This window comes from Besnoitia besnoiti, chromosome VIII, assembly GCF_002563875.1.
Source record: "Besnoitia besnoiti strain Bb-Ger1 chromosome VIII, whole genome shotgun sequence".
NCBI lineage: Eukaryota > Apicomplexa > Conoidasida > Eucoccidiorida > Sarcocystidae > Besnoitia > Besnoitia besnoiti.
This window is the reverse complement of record NC_042363.1, coordinates 2,446,586-2,471,818: the sequence shown is the minus strand read 5'-3', so window position 1 is coordinate 2,471,818 and position 25,233 is coordinate 2,446,586. Positions and strand designations below refer to the sequence as shown.

General features: G+C 55.7%; 5 protein-coding genes across 5 annotated transcripts; 4 read left to right on the top strand and 1 right to left on the bottom strand.

Moving 5' to 3' along the window:
* Positions 1–1,354: 1,354 nt before the first annotated feature.
* BESB_084720 (uncharacterized protein) lies at positions 1,355–6,997 on the top strand (the record flags this gene model as incomplete). The annotated part of the gene is made up of 7 exons (XM_029366822.1): positions 1,355–2,414; positions 2,765–2,932; positions 3,359–3,967; positions 4,478–4,644; positions 5,074–5,346; positions 5,784–5,920; positions 6,274–6,997. The coding sequence occupies 7 exons, from the start codon at positions 1,355–1,357 to the stop codon at positions 6,995–6,997; spliced, it is 3,138 nt and encodes a 1,045-aa protein (XP_029217282.1).
* A 14-nt stretch (positions 6,998–7,011) lies between these two features.
* On the top strand, positions 7,012–7,913 carry BESB_084710 (uncharacterized protein; the record flags this gene model as incomplete). The annotated part of the gene is made up of 2 exons (XM_029366821.1): positions 7,012–7,409; positions 7,787–7,913. The coding sequence occupies 2 exons, from the start codon at positions 7,012–7,014 to the stop codon at positions 7,911–7,913; spliced, it is 525 nt and encodes a 174-aa protein (XP_029217281.1).
* A 3,302-nt stretch (positions 7,914–11,215) lies between these two features.
* On the top strand, positions 11,216–17,460 carry BESB_084700 (transcriptional elongation factor FACT80; the record flags this gene model as incomplete). The annotated part of the gene is made up of 12 exons (XM_029366820.1): positions 11,216–11,329; positions 11,922–12,113; positions 12,692–12,797; positions 13,254–13,377; positions 13,689–13,782; positions 14,119–14,291; positions 14,708–14,898; positions 15,320–15,506; positions 16,019–16,151; positions 16,348–16,492; positions 16,805–16,929; positions 17,419–17,460. 12 exons carry the CDS (start codon positions 11,216–11,218, stop codon positions 17,458–17,460), a joined length of 1,626 nt encoding a protein of 541 aa, XP_029217280.1.
* Positions 17,461–19,578: 2,118 nt separating this feature from the next.
* Positions 19,579–20,794, top strand: BESB_084690 (putative U6 snRNA-associated Sm family protein LSm6; the record flags this gene model as incomplete). The annotated part of the gene is made up of 3 exons (XM_029366819.1): positions 19,579–19,675; positions 20,085–20,198; positions 20,757–20,794. 3 exons carry the CDS (start codon positions 19,579–19,581, stop codon positions 20,792–20,794), a joined length of 249 nt encoding a protein of 82 aa, XP_029217279.1.
* A 2,385-nt stretch (positions 20,795–23,179) lies between these two features.
* Positions 23,180–24,616, bottom strand: BESB_084680 (uncharacterized protein; the record flags this gene model as incomplete). Its single annotated transcript, XM_029366818.1, has 2 exons — positions 23,180–23,473; positions 24,149–24,616. The coding sequence occupies 2 exons, from the start codon at positions 24,614–24,616 to the stop codon at positions 23,180–23,182; spliced, it is 762 nt and encodes a 253-aa protein (XP_029217278.1).
* Positions 24,617–25,233: the final 617 nt, after the last annotated feature.

Genomic DNA, 25,233 nt, shown 5'->3' with positions numbered 1-25,233 from the left:
GCTGCGACAAATGCCAGCGCACGACGCCTCCGCGCTCCGCCACGACGAACTTGAACGAGGGGCGCCTCCACTGCCACATTCTGCGCGTGCTGAGTCACTTTGGCGTGTTACTGACCACCGGAGGCTCCAGGCAGAATATCGCCGCGCAACCGTTCTACTCCTGCTTGTGAGTAGGATTGGGCGCAGAGAAGTCGTCTACACTTTACCAACAAAGAGAATGGTTCCTCTTGCGCGCACCTCCCTCCCCCGAGCGACCTGAACTGGACTCTGCAGCGCAGTGCTCAGAGTCCAGCCTGAAAGTTCAGAACTGCCCGAGTTGCGCTCTTAAACAGGAGACTGATTCTCAGAAACGACAGCCGACTTTCGGGCGGCCTCAGCGCCCCGAGTGCGCCTGTTTGCTTGCCGGCTCAGACATACCAGCGTCGCGCATACAGTTGCTGTTGGAGGCAGGTCGGGACGTAGCTGGAGTCGCAAGCTACGGAACGGATTCTGGAAACTGCTTCTCCTTTAAAGTGTTGGGCCTCTCCTGGCCGCGAAAATCCTTCTTGGGAACCGTGAAATGTGGCTGTTCACCCCCGCTCCTTGACTCGGCAGCCAACGGTCGAGTACGGACTACGGGCGGGCGCGGGATTGCCTCGAGGTAGGACAGCAGAGTGCACAACACGGCGTCGGATCTGGTGAGCCTTGTCGGGGAGGCGCAAGAGGAGAGCAAAGAAGTGCCGCTTGGCTCGGGTTGGAGGCGTTGCTTGCAGAGAGGGCGTCGCTGCGCATTTGTGTGTTTCGTTGGAGCTTGGCCTCTAGCCCGTTTGGGCGCCGTCGCTCCTCTATGACACCGCGGGGACCTCGCTCTTAACTGATGGAAACTCGGGACAGGGGGACTCCCCTCTCTCCTCACTTATGATGTGCGCGCTACAAGACATGCCGTTTTCACGTTGCCTCGTGTGAGTGGTCGACTTGCATCTTTTCTGCTTTCTCTCCATTCTTCACGTGAGGCATCTCCCGCCCTCTTTCGTGTCAGATACGCGGGTAACTTCGCCTGGGGGTCAGAGGACCTTGGGCATCGCGCTAAGTTTCCGCACGCAAAGTCGCAGGGTGTTGTAAAGCTGGCGCAGACCCCGAAGAAGGAAGCAAAGGAGGACAGAAGGAGGACGATACTGTTGTGGCGTGCTCCACGGCCTCTCTCTGCACGCTTGCTTTTTCGAGGTCTCCCTACTTTTTTCCTTCGTTCCCGTTTTTCCCGCGCTTCGCTGCTGCACCTGCCTAGTTGCGCGAAGGCCCGACGCTGCAGCCCCGTTCTGTGATTTTCTCTCGGGTCGCCGGTTTTCTTGCGTTCTTCACCCCCGCGCTTGACGCAATGGCGCCCTCTTCTTCGTCTTCGACAACGAAGACAAGAAGGAGATCTTCGAAGGATAGGTCGCCGTCTTCCCCCTCGAGTAGTGCCCGCAGCGGGTCGACGCACTCCTCCGTTTCGAGAGCTTCCTCTGCCTCCCAGCCGGCGTCGTCATCCAAGAGCGGAGGGGCGTCAACCTCTCCCCCAGTGTCGCGCACTTCCTCCGCTCATTCGCGATCTTCTCGCTCAGCCTCTGGATCTTCGCGATCTCGATCGTCTTCACGGCCTCTGTCCTCTCGCTCTTCGCGATCTTCGCGTTCCCCATCGTCTTCGCGCTCCCCGTCGTCTTCACGGTCTTCGCGCTCCCCTTCGTCTTCAAGGTCTTCACGCTCCCCGTCGTCTTCACGGTCTTCGCGCTCCCCGTCGTCTTCAAGGTCTTCGCGCTCCCCGTCGTCTTCACGGTCTTCGCGCTCCCCGGCGTCGCGATCTTCACGGTCCTCCTCGTCCTGTTCGCGATCGCATTCTTCTTCGCGGTCGCGTCCTTCCTCGCGGTCGCGTTCTTCGTCTCGCTCGTCGCGCAGCAGCCGCTCCAGCAGCCGGTCGTCCCGCTCCAAGGCTGCAGCGCGGGCGGCACCTGCGCCGCCCGCGACGATCACGATTGTCGAGCCAGTGCCAAAGGAGCCCGAGATCTCCGACGCGTACTCAGACCACTCCTCAGACGACGGCTCCCGCTCGCCGTCGACGGAAAAACTGAGCGCCAGCGACGAATTCTGGGCGAAACAGGCGGCTGCGTGGGTGAACTTCAAGAGCGCAGTCGCGCAGCCTGCGCCCGTCGCGCCCATCGCCCCGGTCGCGCCCGCGGTTCCCAACGCCCCACCGGCTGTGGCGAGCTTCCCAAATTTCTTCGGCGCGCAGACGAGTCAAGTGGCGAGTCGCGGCTTCGGGTTCAGCGCCCCGTCGCCGACCTCTTCCAACGTTGCGGGGCCCGCGCTCCTACGCGGCGTCGTGCCAGGCCTCTGCGTGCCTCCAGGCGGCAGCCCTGTGGCGGCGCAAAACGACGTAAACGGCTTCTCAGGCCCTGCGAGTAAGTGCGCACACGCGAGGCACCGCGTGCGACACCCTTTCCCTCCGCCTCAAATCCATCCCCCCCTCCCCCCGATTCGTGGAGCCGCACAAGGGGCGCGGAGAGGGGAAGGGGCGGCCGGCTGGAGGGATGTAGGTAGCGATGTCGCCGGGCGCGAGACCCCGCTCGAAACCGTCGTTGACGGGTGTTTTGACTTAGAGATGCCGCTGTGTTGCCATATGATGCTTCGCTGGTGTGCATGGGAACCGTAGCTGTCTACGCCTGCGTCGCACACAGCAGCTTGCGTGGTGCTTGCATCTCTGCGTCATGCTGTTCTCTCGTCTGTGTTGCCTTCTCACTTTTGCTTGCAGAGGGCGCCGGAGACTCGCCAGACAAACTGACAAATGGAAGCGTGCCTCCGCCGCCCGCCGGCATCCCGCAGTGGCTGCGCGACGCAGTCCGCGAGGCGGGAAAGAAGGCTGAAGCAGGTGGCGAGAGACGCGACGGCGGCGAAGAGGACGACGACAAGGATAACTCAGGTACGTAGCTGTGCGCAGATGCTGCAGGCGCTCCCGCGAAACTGGAGCCAGACAAAGGTAGAATCACCCTCAACGCACCATATCCTACACATATCTACAAATACATGTATACATCTATGTGTCGTGAGCCCTGAGCTTTCCGTCTTCTGCGTGCAGGCCGTTTGTATCATATTTGTGCGTGCATGTTGGTTCGTGGAGGCCCGCAGCCCCGTCACCTTTTTTCCCCTGCCCGTGCGCGGACGGGCTTATGTCTGCGCATGCATGTCTACACACGCGTGGCGCGTCGGACTGCGAGTGTCGCGTCATGAGTTTTCGAGTTTCGTCTGCGTTCTTTCGCGTTCGTTTCGCTGTTCGGGCGCGGTGCGCCCCCGCCCCGTCTGGCGCCCGCCGCTCCACGAGCCTGCGGCGGCTACGTGTCTTCTACAGGCGCGCTGCTGACTCCGTCGGCGCCGTCGGAGGTGGGGAACGACCCAGACGCCGAGGACATGGACGCGTCGCCTTCCAAGGCGGCGCCCGCTCTCCCTGCGTTTCCGTGTTCTTCGGCGCTCGGGGGCGGTCTGCCGGCGGCCGCTGCGCCTTCAGCGGCTCCCGCAATCCCCCTGGAGACACAGGTGAAGCAGGCAGTGACGGAGATCCTCTCGGCTGTCACCGACGACGTCATTCGCGAAGTGGCTCGTGAGGCGATCAGCAACTACCGCCGCAAGCAGCGCATCACCGGGAAGACCTCGATCGGCCTGAAGCTGCTCGTGGGCGGCTGCAGCGGAGGCACCGCCGGCAGGCTCGCCGACTCGTCGGGCTCCGCGACCGCGGCTGGCGAGGGCAGAGGCGCCGCACACCGGAAGACCGCCAACTCGCCCGCTGGCTCACGCGCCGACGCGAAGGACGGAAAGTCCCACAAGACCGACAAGAAGTCAACGACCGGCGTAAAAGCCGAGAAAATGGCGGCCGCAGACAAGGAGAAGCCGAAGGCTGCCGAGTCGGACGAGGAGAGCGATTCCATGGAGAAAGACGATGACCGGCTCTTCAACACACAACGTAAGGCTGAAGAGCAGGAGAGTCAGCGGAGACTGGAGCCTCACGGGCCGTCTCCGCCTCAAACGCCTTCAAGCCACACAGGACAGGCGGCCGTCCACCGCGGTGGTGCCAGCGCATGACGCAGGAGTATCTGGAGTCGCACACGCGCCCTAGAGCGCGGTCGCGGTGTGCAGGAGGCGAGCCCGTCGCTCAGTATGAGTGAGATTGGACTCCTAAATGTAGTCCAACTCCTAGTATATTCTCCCCAGAAAAAGCTGGTTTTTATAAGCGTAGGAATCCCACTTTAGTAAGCGTAACATGGAGTCTAGCTTCAGTTGTTATCTGATCGGTATTGCATGCCTGGTGACGTATACTACGCTTCGCACACTCAGGGGGCCTGATGCAGTGATGCCGATTCGCGTATGCAGATATATATGTTCATCGATTCGAACTTAAGTAGTCTCGGCGAATTCTCGTGGCGTGCACTTTCATCTGCCGCGTCAGTGCGCCGCAAGGATTCTGTTTTCTCAGCTACTGCCGGACCCTACCGGCCGCCGGCGATTGCGACTCCTCCGCCAGCCGGTCTCTTCGAAGTCCGCGTCTACGAACACGGCCGCGAGATTGGTCGCTTGCCCTTCGACGCCTCTCACTTTGTTTGGGGCAGCAGCGGAAAACAAGCGAATGTCCTCGATCGCCACGTGAGGACGCCTGAGAGCCAAACACCCCTAAGCCGCTCCTAGGGCGAGCTTTCACATTTTTTATATGTGTATGTATGTATATGTCTGAGTGGGTATATATATATGCAGGATGTGTATGTGCATGTAAATATAAATCTAGCGTACAGCGGGCGTGGGTCGTGGAACGGCGTGGCGAGCCTTCCCGAGCGCATGCGGTTTGCGTTGGAAGCGCCTTCGAGACGCCACGCGACATTTAGCGAAGACGGGACGCGTCAGCAAGATTCGTTCGACTGACGCGGACATCTCCGACTATTTCGCGCAGACGTCTTGCACCTGCGGTGCTTCGACGGCGCATGCGGAGGCCGCAGTCAGCTGCTCCGCGTTGAGGCTTCTGGCGGAGGACGTTGGGGGGTGAGCGTGAGGCGTGTGTCCGTTTGCGTGTATCCGCAGTCCTCGATCGCGAGCCAGCACTGCAGCGTCTTCTTCGCGGTCAAGCAGCTCCATCAGCAGGGCGGCTGCTTCTTCTTCTGTCCGCTGGCTGGCGAGGCGCTCCTGCTGCCCAACGCCAAGGTGCCGTTCCTGCCAGGCAGCAAGAAGGAGGACCAGAAGAACAAGTCCCGCAGACGCGACGACGAGGACGACTTCGCAGACTGGAAACCCAAGGAAGGCGAGGGCGTCCACCTGAAGCCCGGCGACGAACGCGTGGCGCTCGTGGACAACAGGGTACGTCTGCGCTCTCCCGATTGTGATGCGGGAGCCGGCGGCCTTCCGACTTAGAGGCTCTGCGAGGGAGTCATCTGGACTGTTTGAGGGGACGTTGAGGCGCAGTCTGCACGGGGAATCAGCAGAGAAAACTGGCGCAGCTCTTTATGATTGCAGGACACTACGACCTGACTGGACTGCTTAAGACAGCTTAAAGAGCTGGACTACAGTATCCAACTGCATTACGATTATTCCACATCGACGGCGTTCTAGGCGTACTACATGACTCGTGCGCCGAAACTGGCAGCGAACGCACGAGGAGGGCGCTGCGGAGTCGTCGCCGAGGCGCGAACTTCGCGTGCAGGAGATGAGTCAGACGACTGTTAGCCTCCTCTCGTTCGCGCAAGCAATGCTTTGTTTTGCTGAGATGATTGCCGCTTTTCTCTTGGTGTCTTCAGAGCTGCTTCATGCTGGGTGACTCTCCGTCCCGCGTCTACTTCATCGACGTGGCGGACTTGCCCGCGAAGCTGAAGAAAGCAGAGCGGAAGGACAAACAAGAAAAACGGAAGTCCGAACGCGGACGAAGTCGCAGCAGGTGCGTGCGACGACCATTCGCTGCACCCAGGCCCTCCTTGCGAGTGGCTTCTCTTGTTTTCCACTGTTTCTGCCGGTTTTAGGGTCTTTTCGTCTTCATCTCGCGTCAGTCGTGCAGGCGGTGAGGTCAGGGTTGCGTGCGTCTCTCCATTGGGGTCGAGGTAGGGTTCGGGGCCGGAATTGTTTCTGCGCATAGCGAACGTTTTCCATTCCTCTGCTACGCTTTTTTATGTAGAAAGTGATACGTTGGCATGTTTCTTTGCGCGCGTGGTTTCAACTGCTTGGTCTGCATGCAGCTCGACAGCCGTGCGCCCACTTTTTTTGGTCGATTTTTCCCCCCGATTTTTTTCTCAGATCCCACAGTTGCGGACTTGGACGCCGTCGCTCTTCTCATCGGCGGCCCTCGCGGAGCTCGAGCTGCGGCTCGTCGTCGTCGGGCTCGCATAGCCGCGGGAGCAGCGAGGCGTCCTCGAGAAGTGTGAGCGGCCGCTCGGCGCACAGTCGCTCTTCGCGGTCTCGTTCGGCGTCGTTTGTCTCGTCGTCCGCGCGCGGCGGGCGGTCAACGAGCTTCGTCTCCGTGGAGTCTTCGCGCTCGCCTTCGCGAGCCAAAAGCCGAAGCAGCCGAAAAAGTATGAGCGCAGCGTGGTCTGTCGCGTCGAAGTGCGCGCAGAGCCAGAAGAAGGGCAGCAGCAGGTCCCCTACCAGCGCATCTTCGCGCGCCTCGAGCGCGGAGGCTAGAGAGCGCGCGGGAAATCAGCTGGCGGCTGGACGGCGCGTCGCGAACAGCGCGCCTGCGAAATGCAAGCGCCGCAGACAGGACAGCAAGGCGAAGGACGACAAGGCGCGGGAAGAGAGAGACGCCCGCAAGAAGAAGGAACGCCGCTCGCGCAGCGGGAGCCGAAGCCAGGGCTCTTCCAGCCGGTCGCAGTCGCCGCGGAGCTCCCGCGGATCTGACTCCTCGCGGAGCCCATCGGCGAGCCGCAGCAGGAGCCCGAGTGAAGACCGGGAAGACGAGAAAGCGAGAAAGAAAAAGAAATCCGGCAGCAGGGGGGGGCGGGCGAGAGCGACGCGAAGATAAAGGGATGCAAATCGATGAGTCAGGACAGAAGAAGCTCCGCGGCGGCCTCAGAGGAAGACGACCGCGCAACCTCGCGGCGCTCGTCGGTCTGCGCGGAGAAGAAAAAGCACCGAGACCAGGGAGAGAAGAAGAGAAAGGGCAAGAGCAGCGACGATGCGAAAGATGCGAAAGACAAACACAGCAAAGATAAAGACAAAAAGAAGAAGGAAGACTCGAAGAAGGAGAATTCGAAGAAGCCGGCGCAGGAAGCCAAGGGGAAGCCTGCCGACGCTTCTGCCAATGAAAAAGAGAAAACCGGCAAGAACGACGACAAAAAAGTCAAAAAGGACGAAAAGAGCGCTCCACCAACTCCGTCGGAGAGTTCCCGCAAAAGAAAGGCCGACGCAAGGAACGACGGCGACAAAAAGAAAAAGTAAGCGGTTGCATGTTGCGCAGCTTTCACGTGAGAGGAGCCTCTACTTCCGAGAACCATCAGTAGACCTTCTCCACCTGTATTTCCTCTGATCACAGATATTTTTCTTTGCTGCGTACATGAACTAGTTGGTTCCCAGTGTATCTGTTTGGGGAGGGATTGCCTGGCTTCGTGGCGCATGGGGCGCTGTCTAAGCGACCAGGAGGAGTATGGATGCCCTTCTCTCGTGTGCCGCTGCTTCGGAGGCTTGTGAAGGGGCGCGCCTTCAGCTTCCGAGGCTCTGTTGGAGGTCTCCCCGTATGAGGCTGGATCTTCAGATGAAGTTCGCAGCATTGCTGTTTCATTGTTCGCGGAGTTCGCTCTCTTTTCGCGTGCAGGACCAAGACACATGACGAGAAAAACAAGAGAGAGAAGGACAGGAAGAGCAAAGACGAGAAGTCCGAGTCGAAGAAAGACGACTCGAAAAAATCGAGCAATCGCCACGACAAGAAGTCGCGACGATGAAGCGAGATGGGACGGCAGTCCTCGCCCGCTTCTGCAGCGTCGAAGAGACGAGCGAAGAGGCGAAATCGACTTGCTAGATCTCGTCCAAGCCGTCTGTGATGTAAAATGTCCTGATTTCTTGTTCTGTGCCTGCTTGCGTGCAGCCTAGTGACTGTTCACGGTAGTTACTTTGTTTTCTGTAAGAGCCTGACGCACCTGTCTCCTTTGCTCTTGTCCTTCGGCTCTTCATCCGCGGCGGCGCTGCAGCACATGTCACAGCGTATGTACGACCCCGATTCGTGCCTTTTTTCACTCACTTTGTTCCCCGTGCCTCCGACCCCATCGCTGACGTCGACTCCTGACTTTTTTCGCGCAGAGACGCGTAACGGTGGTGCGCCGAGTCCACTTTGCCCAGGAACATGAGGAAGTGTACCTGTATGAGATCGGCGCTCGCGTGTGACATCCGAGGTCGCTCAGCCTGCACGACTGCAAGCATGCGGAGCGCAATTGCAGTCACGGGGATACCCACGCGTAGACATTCATCCGATTCATTATTTGCATTGTTTTCCGTAGGTAACCCCTTTGCAGGCTGAGTGATGGGACGTGCTGCTTCGCTCCAGCAGCGCATGTGCGGAAAGATGAACAGCCATGCTAACGTACCAGTGGATTCCGCGATCATCTGCGCGCTGGCGCGATTCAGGAGGGCTGTTATGCCGAGAGGTTAGTGCGAGCGATGTAGGGTTTGGCCTGTCGCTTGACTCTGCCTCTTGCGTTGGATGCTAACGCTGCGCTGTATCTCGCCTTGCTGCTTCCCCCCGTCTCATCTCCGCTGCAGTCGCGTTCGCTTCTGCTCATGCCTTTCTTCGAACGATGTGAATATACATATACATGTTTTTACAGGTGTAGCAGAATATGTGCATATTTGCGTGTGGCTGACTGCCGCTGAAAGAGGCCGGCGCTCTCTAGTTCCCTGGAACGAGATCAGCCTATACACATGCGCAGGGCACCGCGGCGCCACGCATGTGGAGATGCTGCTGCGGAAAGCCGACGAGAGAAGAGAAGCAGGTGTAAAGCTCCTTCGGGACATGTCCTACTTTTGGCGCCGAGTTGCGTGTTCAAGACGGATTCTGCGCTTTGTCCGTGTGTCGAAACTGCTTGGCATCAACTGGCATACATGAAAAAACAGGCAGTGCATTCCTGCTGTGCGGCGAAGACCCGAAAGCATCGCACACAACCTTAGCGCAGAGCGACCCTCACACGCAGACTCGTGTCCGGCCGCGGAGTGATTCAGCGCAGCGACGCCTAAGCCGAGTGCACCAACTAGTCTTCGTGTGCGTATGCACCTAGCCGCCTCCACGCAACCACGCAGAGCGCACTCCGCACTCGACCAGGCCATCAGGACAGCTGGGCGCCGCTTCGGCGGCATCAGCTATGCCTCGTGCCCGAAACACACGCCGAGTCTCTCGTGGATACGTGACCCGACACAGAGGAGGGTCGCGTGAGCGTCATCCAACGAGCGCATACGCGCCTCCGATTCAGCGACTCACATCGATTCTTCGCGGGTAAAATGCATCGCACCTCCACACGCATGAAAAGAAGCGGGTGCATGGCGCACACACGCGCCTGCTGCATTCGCAGATCAATTCATCACATGGCGGAAGTGCACCTTTGCTTAAATTGCTTATACTTGCCAGCATACATCATATACAACATATCGTTTACGACTGCCCGGGTTCTCGCTTAGGTCGCGGCGCCCCTGTGGCGGATCTGCTTTTTAAAGCTGTTCTTTGATGTTTCGTGAGCTAGCAGTTACCTCCCTCTCTGCAGGGGTGCTTCATCCAGAGGTTTCTCGGTACCCACGCCTGTGGAGGAACACGTTCACTATGTAGCTTGAGCAAGGGAGCCTCTCCGCGAGAAAATCGTCGCGCCTGCGTTGAGCCCGCGCCTGACGAGCGTGCGCGGATACAGCCACGTATATGACGAGCTACAAAGGTGTGCAGCACGCTGCACGCTGCATTGCCTTTCTTTCGAAAGGGTCTATCCCGTTCGGTGCGAGGGGGAGGCAGCACAGCAGCACACAACGTCAGCAGAGATAGGCGAGCGAGACGTCTGCCGGCAGCTCAAGGCGCAGCGGCCTTTAAAGTGGGAAACTCGAGCGGAAGTGGCGAACGTCCCCGCGGCAGAAGCGAAATAAATTGCTGGAACCCGTTGGAACGCTTTCTGCTCTTTTTTTTCGTTGCACGACGGCAACCGCGGACATGACGCACACCGAGAGGCGCCACGCGCGCATGCGGAGCTTCGGCAAAGCCTCTGCTGCCCAGAGTCCGCGTACCAGCACCCCCTTGGCGTCTCGGCGAGCTTCTTTGGAGAGTCGCGTCTTTTTCTTTCCTGGATAATCTTCTGCGGAGCGTTTCCTGTTTCTCTTGGCTGTCTTTCTCAAGGGGACGTGCTCCTCTCCTCGTGGACGCTTGCCTTGTCGCGCGACGGGTCAGCCGCCCGCCTCCGCCGGCGACACTCGGCAAGGCACTCCGCCCTTCGATTCTCTCTTGTTTCTCCATTTTTCTACCCAGTCACTCGCCTCCCGCGTCTCCAGGTCTCCATCCAGTCCTGTGTAGCTTCTTTTTGGGTTCGGATTCGCTGCTTCTCCCCTGCGGTGCCCGTCTGCGCGCTTCGCTCTTTCTGTCTGACATCTTCTTCCCTGCGTCCTCTTTTCTGCCTCCTCTCCGGTTTTTCGTTCTCTCACTCGACTTGCACACGAGTCTTTCTCGTCCGCGACGATCTCCTCGTTTTTAAACTCGTTGTTTCCAAGAGGAGTCTTTGCCGAGGATCCCGCGGCGCTTCCCGTTCGTTTCTCGCGGCATTTCCTTCTCTTCGCATTGGTTTTTTCAGTCGCTGAAACTTGGGAATCGCCTTCACACACCTTGTCTTCTCTCTCTATCCTCGCCCTCCGCTTAGTTGCTTCTGCAGCGAAGGTCTCTCCGCCGTTTGCATCGTCGTTCGCTGCGCGCCTTGCGCCGCCGTTGAGCGTGGAAGTATCTGCTGACAAGCTTCCCGCCTCCACTTTTGCGATACGAGCGCGCCTTTTTAGTAAACAGCGATTCTAAACTTCTAGCCTGCATTGCATCTCCATCGGGGCTTCCTGCTCCTGTCTCCTCTCCTCGTCTGCCCGGTTGAGCGCCTTACGTCTCTCATGCACCCGGCGGAGTCGTTCTGCCGGGCCCGTTTTCTCTCGGCGCAGTTTTTGGAGCGGAGAAGTCACCCGTTTCCTTCTGACCTCGTCCTCACCCGGAAGCCTTCCCCTTTTTTTCCAACTTTCCTTCATCATGGCAGAGACACCCGCCGCACCCGCCGCGCCTGCGCCGGCGGCTGCAGCTGCTGGGGTCGGCGGGCCTGCGATTGCGATCGGGAACATTCGCGGCCTCGGAAGGAACGACATGGTGAGTTTTTTTCCCATTCCAGAAAGCACCTCATCGCGGCTCTCTCTGTGTGCAGGTACAAGAACGTGTCAATCCACACATTCACTAGGCAAACAGCCAGACTTGATATATATGTATGGATATATATATATATATATATATATATATATATATATATATATATATATATATATGCGTGGAGCTGCGTGTGTAGCTGTATTCTTGGAGACGCGTATCTAAATACGCATGCTGGCGCGAGTGGGGGAATTCAGAAATTAATCACTGGCTCCTACGGGGATGGGGCGGTCAAAGCCTCGTCTCTTTTCAGGAGGACTGTCCGGAGGCACCGCGGTGTCGTCTCACATCAGAGACGAGCGCGGGTGTCTGCCCTGCCTGTGCCTGTTTGGGTCTGTGCTCATGGGTGCGCGTGGCTGTCTGTGCATTTACTGGAGCGCATATGTAGTTGCGTATGTTGCATGTGTGCAGATATGCTTATATGTATAAGTGTATAGATGCACATAATGTGTATGTCTGAGTGCCCGGGAGGTCTGTCAGGCGCGTGGGGCTGGGAGATTGAGTCGATTTGGCCCTGAGGTTTTTTTCGCTTTGCAAGGGTCTCTTCAAGATGAGCGGCGACTTGCTGGGCTGGAAGAACCGAAAGACGGGCAGCGTGCATCAGTACAAGGCCGCAGACATCGTCAGCGCCTCGTGGATCATGACAGGCCTGGACGCGTATCAGCTGCGCATTCTCTTCGGACCGCACAAGAACGATCTCATCGTCCGCTTCGACGGATTTCACGAGAAAGTGAGGCTCTCCCGCGCCGCAGCGGACCTTTATTTCCTGCATTTTTGCGCGCTCTCGGGGCTGAGTCAGACGCGCAGAGCCGGACCTGCTTGCGTCGCCTGCGCGTCTTCTTCTCGCATCGCTCTGTGTCTAGTGTCGGTTTCTAGACGCTCACGCAGCTGCAAGTGGAGAGGTGCGCGACAAGCCGCATGTGCGACTCGTCGTCTGCGCGCAGTCAGGCGTACATGCCTGGAGGCCACGAATAATCTACTGGACGACTTTGCTGGGTTTGTATAAAACTTTTAAAAATAAAAGTATCTTTGAATCTGAGGATCCAGATGACCCGACGGTCGGACCTTGGGCAGCTTCACTTCTCTTAATTATCATGGGCATGCGTTTCTGGTTGTCCTTCGCGGCTCGAATTGAGGGAAATGGGCGTGCGCGGCTCGCCGTTTCCTGCCTCATTTTCTGCGCCTCATATGGCGAACGGAACTGCGCGCACCAGGCCGCGTTTTCGACTCTGCAGGGCGGAAGCGGAGTCTGCCGAGGGCCTAGTTGCCGTCACCTGCAGCTCCGCGTGCAACTTACGCTTTTTACAGAATTTCGCAGACCTCAGCCGGCACTTCGAGACGCACTTCAAAGTGCAGCTGCAGCGAGGCCTCCAGGCGCACCGCGGCTGGCACTGGGGCGACGTCAAAATGGAAGGTGAGAAAAAAACTTGAACTCAGCTGGCGAAGCGACCTCTCGCAGGTGGGGCCGTGGCTGCGATGGTCAAGCGCTTTTTCTTCTACACATTCAAAGCTTCAGAAATGTGTCGCGTGCAGAATACACTGAGACGAACTTAAGTCCCATAGACATACTGATCCACATATATACATTGACATTGCCACGTGTCTGTATGGATGCATGTATGCATGTACGTATATATATATATATATATATATATATATATATATATATATGGCGATGCATGAATGCATAGGTGACACGCACATAGACATGTATTCGTGAACATATATAGAGTTATGTGCAATCATGTATCTATCTATTTAGGTCGCTGGGCGCGAATAAGCAAGGCGTGTTGCCCTAGCTGTCGACGATTTAGACGGAGCGTCGGGCAGCGGTTTGTGTGCGCTGTTTTTCGTGTTGCTTCATTTTCAGGAAATAATCTTCAGCTGTCGGTGAACGGCTGCCCAGCGTTTGACATTCACGCGCAAGAAATTGCGCAGGTGACGACCCCCTCTAAGAACGACTTGGCGATTGAGTTGATCCAGGACGACACTCGGTGCGTACGTTTTTTCCAGTACCTCCGCACTGCCGCGTTGAATTGTGTCGGCGCGAGTCTGAGCGTGCCGTGAGAAGCGTTTGTGATGGATGCGGGCCTGCGTCACAAATCCTATCGCTGTCTCCCGCGCCTCCGGTCTCCGGCAGGTCCATCGTTTCTTTCGGCCTCCAGGCTGCAAGGAGGATCGGGCGTTGCTGCGGAGTTCGGTCCCGACAAACGGCGTGCCGTCAGGTCAAGGCGTGCGAGCGCGCTTGAGGGGAATATGGTTCCTGTTCATCTCGCAACGCGCCGTGTGGGCGTTTTCTCTGCAGGGATCAGTCTGAAGATCAGCTGCTGGAAGTGCGCTTCTACCAGCCGTTCGCGGGCGACGAAGACGCCGAAGGCCCGCTGCAGCAGTTGAAGCAGGTGCGCAGAAGCTCTGGGCATTTGTGAAACGCCGGTTTTTCATAAAAGGATCTCGTGGGTGCAAGTTCTCTAGTGTCGGCTGCGGCGTGGCGCCACGCGCAAGAGAGTGAAGACGCGCTCGCTTCCACTGTCGGCTGTCGGGCTTGCGAGACAGCGAGTGATGCAGCTGTGGTAAAGGCGAGACGCGACGCCCGTTATCGGTCTTCCGGGGGCGGTGGACTCCAGGCGTACATCTTGAATCTTTTTGCGCATGCGAGGGAGATTTTTCGCACCTTTTTGCGCACTTTTCGCGCGAGTGTATTGATGTGCGACTTTATTGTTGCTGTCCTCTCTCAGAAACTCGTGAAGAAGAGCGGCGTCGCAGAGACGAAGATGGACTGCGTGGCGCTCCTGAACGACGTGCCGCTCCTCGTGCCCCGCGGCCGCTACGAGATCGACATCGGCCGACGCGCGCTCAAGTTCCACGGCAAGTCCTACGATTACACGATTCAGTACACAAGCATCAACAGGTGAGGCCGCGTTGCAGAAAAGGGGATGAATTCCGCGGCACACAGGGGGGAAGAACGTCTCACGCACACCGCCGCGGACATGCCAACAAAGAAAATGCATACACACACATCTCCGCGTTCGTACGTGCCGTCGGCTTGCCCCCTGTATGTACGCGTGAACGCATGCAGGCATATATGTATATATATCTGTACATATCTGTATGTTTATGTTTATATGTATATATATGTATATATATATATATATATGTATATATATATATGTATGCAGGCCTACATGCACATAGATATTCACTGAGCCGCGCGCCGCCGGGTTCTTGCGTGTGCAGAGTCAGAGTCGTCGTCTTTTTCTTATTTGGCGAAGGCGAGAGTGGACCGTTTGGTGAATCGACGGTTGCGGTGGGTGTGTTACGCTTCAGGATGTTTCTGGTTCCGCGGCCGAACTCGCCTCACGTGAATTTCATTCTTTCGCTGGAGAACGCGATGCGACAGGGCCAGACCTCGTATCCCTTCGTCGTGATGCAGTTCGACAGCGAGAGCGTGCAAAGCGTGGAGGTCAACCTGGAGCCCGCGGAGCTGCAGCAGCGCGGCCTCGAAAAAATGATAGAGGGTACGCACGGGGGCCTCCACCGCGCTCCACGCAGATCGTTTTTTCATTTGCAGATTCGCGCTCTTTTGCATCTGGCTGTGCTGCACATGTGCCTCGTCGCGGCTGCGCAGCTGGTCGACTCGTCGTGCGCAAAGGGGGAGGGCAGGCGCGGGCGTTCTCCAGTGGAAGGCAGAGATTGAGGCGTCTGCGGCCGTGTGAGGAGATACGTTTCGTCTATCCGCACACTTAGCACGCCACTGCGACGCAGCGCCAGCATGTACAGCCAACTCTTCTTACTTCTCCATATCCATATAAGTACGTGTATATAGATGCACCTGCATATGCGTACATATGTATATATATATATATATATGAGAATGATGGAAATGCGCGCGCGCGGCTGCTAGTCTGCCGTCCGTGTTGTCTTGCTGTGTTTTTCTAGGCAAGACGTTCGACGTGGTGACGCGGCTATTCCGCGCGCTCGTAGGGAAAAGCGTCATCGTCCCCGGAGACTTCAAGAGCGTGAAACAGCAATTCGGCATCACTTGCAGCTACCGCGCGCAGTCTGGGCACCTCTATCCTCTGAACCGCTCTTTTCTCTTCATCGTCAAGCCCGTCATCTTCATCCGGTAAGCGCCACACAGGCGCCGCACGCGAATACGCAAATGTCTGTCTATCGGTTCGTCGATATGTTTCTATTGATCCGTCGATATAGTTGCACTCATCTATTGATATACTGGTGTCTTTCTAGCTATCTGTCGAAATCTGTCGATATCTGTCTATCTGAGTATCTCTCTCCATGTGTATCCATATCTATCTGTTGATCTGTCGGCCGACTTTAGGGCTGTTGCCCTGGCAGACGGACGTGCAGGGGCGACTGTCGCCCTCCAGCCGCGTGAGTGTCCTTTCGACGCCTCTTCAGGCGTCTTCTCTCTTCTTTTGAAACAGCGGCTTGGACTCCGAGCCTTTTTCGAGATGCACTGGAGACTGGAAACGCAGGCAGCAAACGCAAATGACTCCACAGAGAGGCGTGCGCCAAATACATGTCTATGTGCGAACATGTATGTCCTGTGTGGAGTGCCGTGTTATACGACGGGCTCGAGGCACGCGACATTTTCCTTTTTTCTGTTTTTTTCTATAGCTACGACGACGTTGTCAGCGTCGAGTTCAGCCGGACGGGCGCGAGCACAACGAATCGCTTTTTCGCGTTTACTGTCTCTGTGCGCGGCGGTGGCGAGTACGAATTCACTTCGATCGACAGAAACGAGTACAAAGTAGGTTTTTTTCGGAGCGGCGGTCGTGGCTTTGCGGCGTTTCTCGGTGTCTGCCGTCTCTGTTTTGCGTTTTTCGCTCTCGCATCTTTTTGGACTTTTGGGAGAGTCTCGCGCGGTGCAGAAGACAGAGCCGGTAGCGCGGAAGGCCGTGGCTCGTCTCAGAAATCAAGAGTTGTGTGTTTGTTTTGCCTCGCAGCCCCTTGTGGACTTCTTGATGGCGAAGGGCATCCGCATCAAGAACATGGAGACGCCTGAGCCCTCGCGCGGCGCCCTCGAGGCCGACCTTCCCTCTGATGACGAGGACGACGACGACTACGACGCCGGCGGCGCATCAGATTCGGGTAGGCGCGGAGCTACGGACTCCGGGGCGTCTCATCTTGCCGTACGCCCACCTACCCTGCGGCATATCAACACTCTACTCTCTTCTATCTGTATCTATCTATCTGTATGTCTCTATCTACCTCTACGTGTCTACTTTTGTAGCTGTTTCTGTGTCTGTCCATATGTGTATCTATCTCTATAAGTGTGTCTCTATCTACTTGTCTACCTCTCATATCTCTGTGTCGTCTCTCTCAGTCGTGAGGCATGTTTTTGCAAATGCGTGACACGCATGCTTCGCGATCTCATCCCTTTCGCGTTGGACTTTATTTCAGAAGACGAAGACTTCCACGACGACGATGATGACGAGGACGAAGGAAGCGAGTCGCAGTCCGACGAAGAGGAAGACGAGGAGAGCGAAGAGGAAAAGGAGTCGAAGAAGAGGAAGAAGAAAGAAAAGGTACGCGGCGCAAGTCGCGCTCGAGAAACTCGCCCCTGAGGCCGAACGGAGCAGCCCTCGACGGCGCGGGAGAAGGCGATTTTCGTTTTCTCCAGCAGTTTGAGGCGTCCTTTTACACTCACTAAAATGGGATTCCTGGGTTTATCTGGGGTTACCTGAGGGAATGCATACTACGAGTTGGACTACAGGTTTCGATCTAGGCATAGTCTTCGTTTACCAATTTCGTTCTCATTTTTTTTCTCGACTAAACGGACTCTCAGCTACGATGTACAGAAATTCCTCAACACTATTCGTCATGCCTCCGCAAACGCATCGCGTCTCCGCTGGCGTCTACACATCCACGCGTCGCTTTCAGTCCGACGTGTAGCGACCTCTCGCCCACGCGCTTCTGCGTGCAGAGTCGTGCGAGTCTGCGCCTTTCTGAAAAGTTGTGTTTTCTTAATCGCTTCGATGCCAATGAGCTCGGATGTTTCGCGTCCTGTTGTGCAGAAATCGAAGAAGGATAAGAAGAGGAAGAAGGACAAGGAGTGAGAGGCGCGGGCGCGAAGAAGTCGCCGTCGCAGCGAGGGGCTGTGACTACGCAAGAGATCAGGATAAGAACGACAGAAAGGATGGAGATCCAGACGGAGTCTGCGGCGGCGGAGAGCGGACTCGAGTTTTGAACAGAGAATAAACTGAGGAGGATGATGGCAAGCGTTCCTGCGTTGAGATACCAGGAAGTATGCATGCGCGTGGTGATGATGGAGTACGCAGTGGAAGGTGTGCGTGTGAAGTGACCTGTGTGACTTGTTCTATCTGTTTTCCTGTGAGGAGCAGGCTTCCAGAAACGTAGAAGAGTGTGGGATGGAGCTCTTTGGTGTCTGTGTTTTTGTCTGTCTTTCCAACTGCATGCGCCTACGCCCTTTTTTCTCTCTCCAAGTCTACGCGCTTCCACGCGCGAAGTCTTCGATCGCTCCGCGCGCCCTTCTTGAACGGAAAAAACCCCAGGAAAATAGAGAAGGGGCGCGTGAAGAAGAGCGGAAAAACAGCGCTCTCTAGGCGAACGCGGTGCAACTCGCCGTCGACTCGGGGCGCGGCTTTTTATTTTCTTTCTAACAGGGGAACGAAAGAGTGTGAAGCGGTTCTGGACGTCCGCTTGTCTAGCGAAGAGATTGACGATGAGTCACACCAGTGTGCGCCGATTCACAAGTTAAAGTAAATATGCCCCGGCGCGGCATGCCCGTTCATCCCAGGATAGAGTCCACTTTGCGGAGTATTCCTGAGAGGCTGAGCAGGCCGTTAACCCATCCAGACGCGCTAAGTTCTAACAAAACGCATCTGCCTCTGCGGCGAGGGTCAGGACTCGTCTCGACTGTGCGGCAATGAGAGGCGCACGTTGCAATAACTGGGGCGGGCGCATCGCTGCGTTGGTGAAAAACCGGATCTCGATTTCGTTTTGTCTCCCACGTGTTGCTGTAGCGCCAGAAGCAAGACGGGCGTCTCCAGCACTGGGGGAGCCGGTCTCTACCTTCCTCGAGCTCTCGCGCTGACGCGCACTCTACACGTGCCCACATCGTAACTGGAAGATTTCTCACTCGCTGAAGCGCCGAAGCACAGCATCGCGCAGCCTTCGTGGCTCACCCGAGAGTCGAGCACGTTGCTTAGAGGCCAGCGAGAGAGAGGTGGAGACGCGGCGGGACGTGCCCCCTGCGAACTCCGCTTTCGAGGGCAAGGCTATAATACGAGCCACTCGCCTTCGAGGGTCTAGCCGCCGCGAGTCGCGACCGGGAGGGACTTAAACAGAGGCGCAGGGGGCTTCTGTCTAGGCAGTTTCACAACCGAAGCCGCGCTAGAGAGGCCCGCGGGCTCTGAGAGTAAAAGCTCAGAACGAGACTTCTGCTGTCTGTCGTTCTTTCGAAGCGACATGCCCTCTCGCGCTTCGGCACTGTCTGGAAATTTGCGGGGGCTCCAGGAGGGAGCAGAGGACTTTTATTTCGGTTTGCCGCTTGTCGGAGATAAAAAAGCCTTCGACAGCACCAGAGGCGCGGGGAAAGATGATCTTCTTTTCACGAGAGGGACGTGAAGGGAGTCCGCGCGTGAGGACTCTGGCGACGCCTCCAGACCGGCTTGGCGTATACGGAGAAAAGGAACCCCTCGCATGCAGGCGAAAGTCATGCGGTACGTACACCGCGAGCACGTGTCCTCAAAATATCCCATTTTCACACTTAATCTCTCGCCAGTCTTCTCAAGCAGTCCCCTTTTCGCTGTCTCTCTGCTCTAGAGACTTGACTTCCAGAGTCCTCAAATAGCGCCCCTCCCTTTCTTCTTTCCTTCTCTCTTCGCCGTCTCTCCCTGCACGCGTCATTCACTCGTGCTTTCTTTGAATTCCTTCTTCTCCACATCTGCGAATTTGAGCCTCAGTCCGCCTTTTCCTCTCGTTGCCGCTGTGTTTTCTTTTGCGCTTTCGTCTCCCGTCGCGGCTTCGCTCTCCGCGTTCGGCTCTTAGGGCCAGACTCGTCGCTCTGAATGCCCGAGCGTGGCTAGAAGGACTTTGACCGTCGTTTCTTTCTCTCTCCTCTTCGATAAGCTTTCAGGGGATTGACAGTCTTCAGCGCCTCAGAGTGTTCACGGAGGAACGGCGGTCGTAAGCGCGAGAGACAAGCAGAGAAAATGGCGACGAACGCGAAGAAATCGCCCAGTGACTTTCTGCAGAAAGTGATAGGCCAGAAGGTCGTGGTTCGCTTGAGCAATGGAACCGACTACCGAGGTAAAGGAACACAAATAAAATGAGGCTTCTTCTGTCGCGTTATCTGCTTGCCCCTCTCTCTCGCATATGCTGCATAGGCCATCGGGTCTCGTCGCGCCGCACGGTGCAGGGATTGGCAGTCTGGCACGTCTCTCCTCTCTCTCGATACTCTCTTTTTCATTTTCTTTTTGCGCTTGTCTCTGCTCCAACGGGTCACGTTCCTCAAGCCCCGAGTGGAAGTCACTGGTTGTTCTCCTGAGATTTCTGACCTCGTCAGCATTTCGAAACCCCTCGTGCCTCATTTTTTACCTCCTCGTTCATCGCCATCCCGCTGCAGGCCGCCTTTTCTTTCGCGTGTCTCCGCTTCGCTACAGTCCCCTCTGGTTCCTTCTTCAGTTTTTGGTCTTCTCGTTTTTTTTATTTTATCTAGGCGTCTTGACCTGCCTGGATGACCGCATGAACATCGCTATGGATAAGACAGAAGAGTTTGTCGACGGCAACTTCATCGGCTCCTACGGCCTCGCGCTTATCCGCGGAAACAACGGTACGCGAGGCATTGTGATTCCTGCGAGAAACCGTCTTTTGGTTCATGGAAACTCTCTTCTCTACAGCGCTGGAGAGTGCCTCAACGGTCTCCATGCTGGTCTCCACCATGGACATATACATACATACTTTTTTTTTCTATGCATCTGTTAGATCTATGTGTATTTCTATGTTCCTAGCTTTACGTATTTTTGCCTGTGTTTCTCTGACCCGATTTATCTCTATTTCTGAAATTTGTTTCGCTGCATGCGTAGAGGTAGCTGCTTTAGAGGGTGGCCATTTACGCTCGGATTTTCCTCTTTTTCTCCGTCTCTTCCTCTCCTTGTCTCCCTCTCTTTCTCTCTTTTTCTCCCTCATTTTCCCCGTTTCTCCTCTATCTCTGCCAGTCTCGCGGTGAACTTGTCTGCATGTAAGCGCGTGCACTGCGTCTGCAGTAGAATTCTCTCGCGGCTGAACGCCTACTAAGGCTCGCGAGGCTTTCTTCGATTGCCTTGATGAATCACAGAGAGTCTGTAGAATGAACGTTTTTTCTTCGTGTGTATGCTGTTTTTCGCTGCAGTGTTGTATATCAGCGCAGCGGAGGCCTCAGAGTCGTAAGCAGGAACCGCGTCATGGCTACCTGCGCTTTTCTCTCGTCCTCGCCTTGTCTGGGGGTCGCCTCTTCTTGCTGCGGACATCTGTCTCGTCTTTCTGACCGCTCGCCGCGTTTTTTCTCTCTCTTGAGCTCTGTTCGTTCTCTTTATCCTTACTCTCTTCTCTTCACTCCGCCGACCCTCGTCTCCGTACGTCACGCGGCCGCCTCTTTAGGAGAGAAAGACGCGCCGAAGAAAATCGAAGCAGACCGAGCGCGGACGCAATCGGCGAATGAGGATGCAGAGACACGCCTGACACACCTGAGAAAAGTTAAGGAACGTCTCTCACATCAAAGTTTGTCTTCTCTGCGTGTTGAGTCGCTCGGCTGCCTCAACCTTTGCCTCGAAATAAAGAGAAGAGAGAGATCATAGGCGAGAGGAGGATGAGCGACGAAGGAGAGGGAGAGAAGAAACCAGGAGTCCGCGTCTGCGGAGAAGACGCCGCAGCTTGCTGCGAGCGATGAAAGAGCAGGGAGAGAGAGTGTGAAGCGTGGTCATGCAGCTTGTCGCTTCGAAAATGAGCAGGCAGCAACCGCTGAAGAGGATGGAGGCGAAAAGACGCCCCTCTTCTCTTTTCTTTCTCTTCTCCTCCCGACTTTGACTTTGGCTACACGAACTCCCTCGTTTGTTGAATTTGTCGCTGCCGAGTGTTGCTCTGCGGCGAAAACCTGAGTCTAACAGTGTAATTCCGTTTTTCTGCTTTCGCTCGCCCTCGGCTGCCGCAATCGAAGACAGCCGAAAGCTGCAAAGCCGACAACGCCGAATACTGTCAAGAGGGAGATCACCAGTATTCGGCCTTACAGCCGTTGTCCACCACATACATCAATTTATACTTATATATATCCATATCTCTCTATATAGATGTATATACATATATGTAATTTATCGATAGATATATGTACATTTAGCTAGTCTCTATATATACATACGGTGTACGTGGGGTAGCCTCGGTGATGCACCTCTCTGCCGAAACAGCAAAAACACTCAGTCTTCTACGATATATCTACACGTATATATATATATATATATATAAATGATACAGGTATGTGTACACATATATACATTGATATAGATATGTATATTCGAATACAATATTGACAGAAACACAAGGATCTGGTTGTCAGATCAAGGCTTTCTGCTCCAGTTCAAAATGACGATGAGCTGGGCGGTCTGCGTAGTTTCCACGTGCAAAGATAGATGACAACTGAAATGCGCCTTTCAAAGCGTCAAGGAGACAGGAATTCGGCAGAGAATCTCCCAAAGCCGAAGCTGCTGTGCCTTCTGAACTAACGCAACTTACGTATCTGCTCGACACTATACAGAAATACATCCTACCAATCGTTCTATGCTATCTGTCCACCTATACAGATATATATATACATACATACATTTATTATTATATGTTATTATATATATACATATATGTTTATCTGTATGGATGGATGCAGACAGCAGAGTCGAAACCTTCTCCTGTTTCGTGACTTCAGAGCCCAGCATCTACTTAGGGCGCCGTCTTCCCCCAAAGAAATTTTTCCAAGACGCAATTTTTTTTCTGCCCTATGCAGGCCAAGAGTCTAGAGTCTTTTTTCCAGTTCTGTTTCGTGTAGACAGGCGAGAAGTAAACAAGAGGAACTCGGAAAAGAGCTCAGCTTTCGAAGCGTCCAGGTGTTCCTACACCGCACCCTGGCCAGAAGCGATATATCGTGGAAAAGAAGTGCAAAGTGTCGAAACGAAGTTTTAAAGGCGCGCCATCCCCCCCGACGGAATCGCCGCGACCGTGAACATGGATTTCATCACACAATCTCTCGTGTGAGCGCTGCGCGCCTCACGGAAACGTACCTATGCCCGTATATCCTCGCGGATGCGCAGACATACATATATATATATATAGATATAGATATAGATATAGATATAGATATATATATATATATATATATATATATATATATATATGTAGCTGCCGCGTTGTTCTCCCTAAACAAGATGCCCGCACGTGAGACTCTGGATTCTACAGCGGCATGTGAAACGATTTTCGCAACTGGAAGAACGCCTCCTTCACCGAATCCACAGACGATCGGCGAAAAGCCAGCGCGTTCCCTTCCAAAAACGCCAAGTCAGATACTTACACGCATACAAATGCGTCTCTAAATACGATATCGTGCCCTAGCGCACGCGAAAGCAGTCGCGTATGAGGTGTCTGCCCCAGAGGGCAGCCAGAGGCACACAGAGCAGTTTGAGAAGAGGCACGCCCACGCGGGTGGTTAGGTGGATGCAGACATATGCAGATAACTCCATATTCAGGCATCCAATATACATACATATACGAGTGTATGAGGTGTCTGCGGATGCATCACTTGGGAGCCCAAGGTGTCTTTCCTGGGAACCACTGGAGAGTTTTTTTGTCAAGCTTCTTCCGAATCCGCTCGACAGCTTGCTCCTCCTCCAGGGCGCGGCGGATGAACTCTTTGTCGGCTGGGCAGTGCCCCTGAAGCACAGGAAAGACTTTCCGACTCGCCTTGCGCGCCTCTTCGGCGCCACCCGCCAGGGAGTCTTCCGCAGGCACCGCAGACGCAGAGGACGCGGCGGATGACGAGGATAGCGAAGACGCGACGAGGCGCGGCGCCGCGGGAAGCGCGGCCTGAGGCTGAGGCCGCAGAAAAAAGCAGAAACCTAGTGCAAAAATACCCCTAAACCGCAAAGACTAACACATGTTCACGGCGAAAGGAGATGCCTCCAAGGAGCTGCCGTGATGTCTGTTCTGAGAGGCACACACGATTCGGCAATGACGCAGACCGACGTCCTACACAGCGACACCATTCGCTCAAGACGCGCCCGTCGTTGTCTACGGCGTTTTTATCTATCCTTGTTACACCCACATTTACACTCGTCACACACATATACATATACCTCTTTATATTATATGATTATATATCTATATATGTGTATGTGAATTGAGGGCAGCAGGCTGAAGGCAGCACTGCCTGACCGGCGACTTCTCGCGCTGTCGAGGTTGCATTTTGCTGCGCAGCCACATGTTCTTCTCTGTAGCTCTTCTTGGAAAAGAAATACGGAGATAAGGAATCCTTTCGGTGTACTGGGTTCGTCTGTCGGACCCTGGTCTCCAAAAACAGACACCCGCCCCTCCCCCCGGCCCCGCGCCCCCGATTCGCGACCATCACGAGCGAGACATCCGCCTCTGTCGCACGCTCAGGCAGGCAGATCGGATCTGTATTTCTACAGGCATGTGCACAAGGCTTCACTTTCGCGTGGGTGTCTCCAGAGAGCAGCTGCGGTGTGCATGCTTCTCTGCGTAGCTCACCCTTCCAGCAAAATGCCAGGAGAAGCGGCAGGAGCAGCAGGTCTCCTTCGCCATCGCGCCTAAGGCTGCACTGAGCACTTCTTGCACGTTCTCCACGTCGTAGAAAGAGAAGGCGTAGCGGTGGTCTTCGAAGACATAGTGCCGCAGCGCATACTTGTACTTGAACGGGGACTTCAAGTACGTCACTCGCCACTGCCGCCGGCCGATGCGCCGCGGGACTGGCCATGGCGCAGAGCAGCTCGACGCCGAGCTAGGAGAAGACGGGGAAGAAGAGAGAACAGAAGGAGAGAGCGAAGAGGTAGAAGAGGGAGGGGAGGAGGAAGCGGAGGATGGGGGGGAGGAAGAAGAGGCCGGCGGCATCCAGAGGATCGTGTTTCGAAGGTTCTCGATGGTCGCCGTCATGGACGAGCGATTGCGCGCGGTATAGGTGACCGTCAGCGCACGCAGAAAGTAGGCGGAGAGCGCCATGATGAAGCAAACAACAAAGGAAGGAGCAAGAGAGGAGACGCGAGACACCGGAGAAGGAAGACGAAGAGGCGGTCGCGGTGCCGCAGAACAGCAGACGAGCGAAGAAGAAAGATACCGATTCGCCCAGACGGCGCACGGAGGTCAAGCCCCGTCGCTCCGGTGTAAGTACACCAGCGGCGCGCTTGGTCCTCCGCTCGCGGCCTTCTTTCGCCTTGTCTCGGGCTTCAAAGATGAAGAAAACGAGTATAAAAACTAGATGCAGAGGCGCCGGACGGAGGTTCGACAGCGCCTCCCTGCTGTAGACCTCAGAACGTTCTGGAGAGAGGGCGCTATTGGGTGTTCATCTGTTTTTTCCTTCCACCCGACAGCCTCACACATCATTCTGGCCTCTGAATCTCTGGAAACCGCGAAACGCTGCAGTTTCCTGTCTGTTTGCCTCAGTGTTGTTCTATGGCTCGTCCGTGCGTCTTCGGATTCTCGTTGTTTCCTTTCCCCGCTGCCGGAAAGATTTTTCAGTCTTGCAGACTCGTAGGAAAGACCGACACGCCAAAGAGAAGATGTTTTTTCCGAGCGTTTGGCGTCTTTTCTTCACGGCTACGAATCAGTCTCACGGCGTG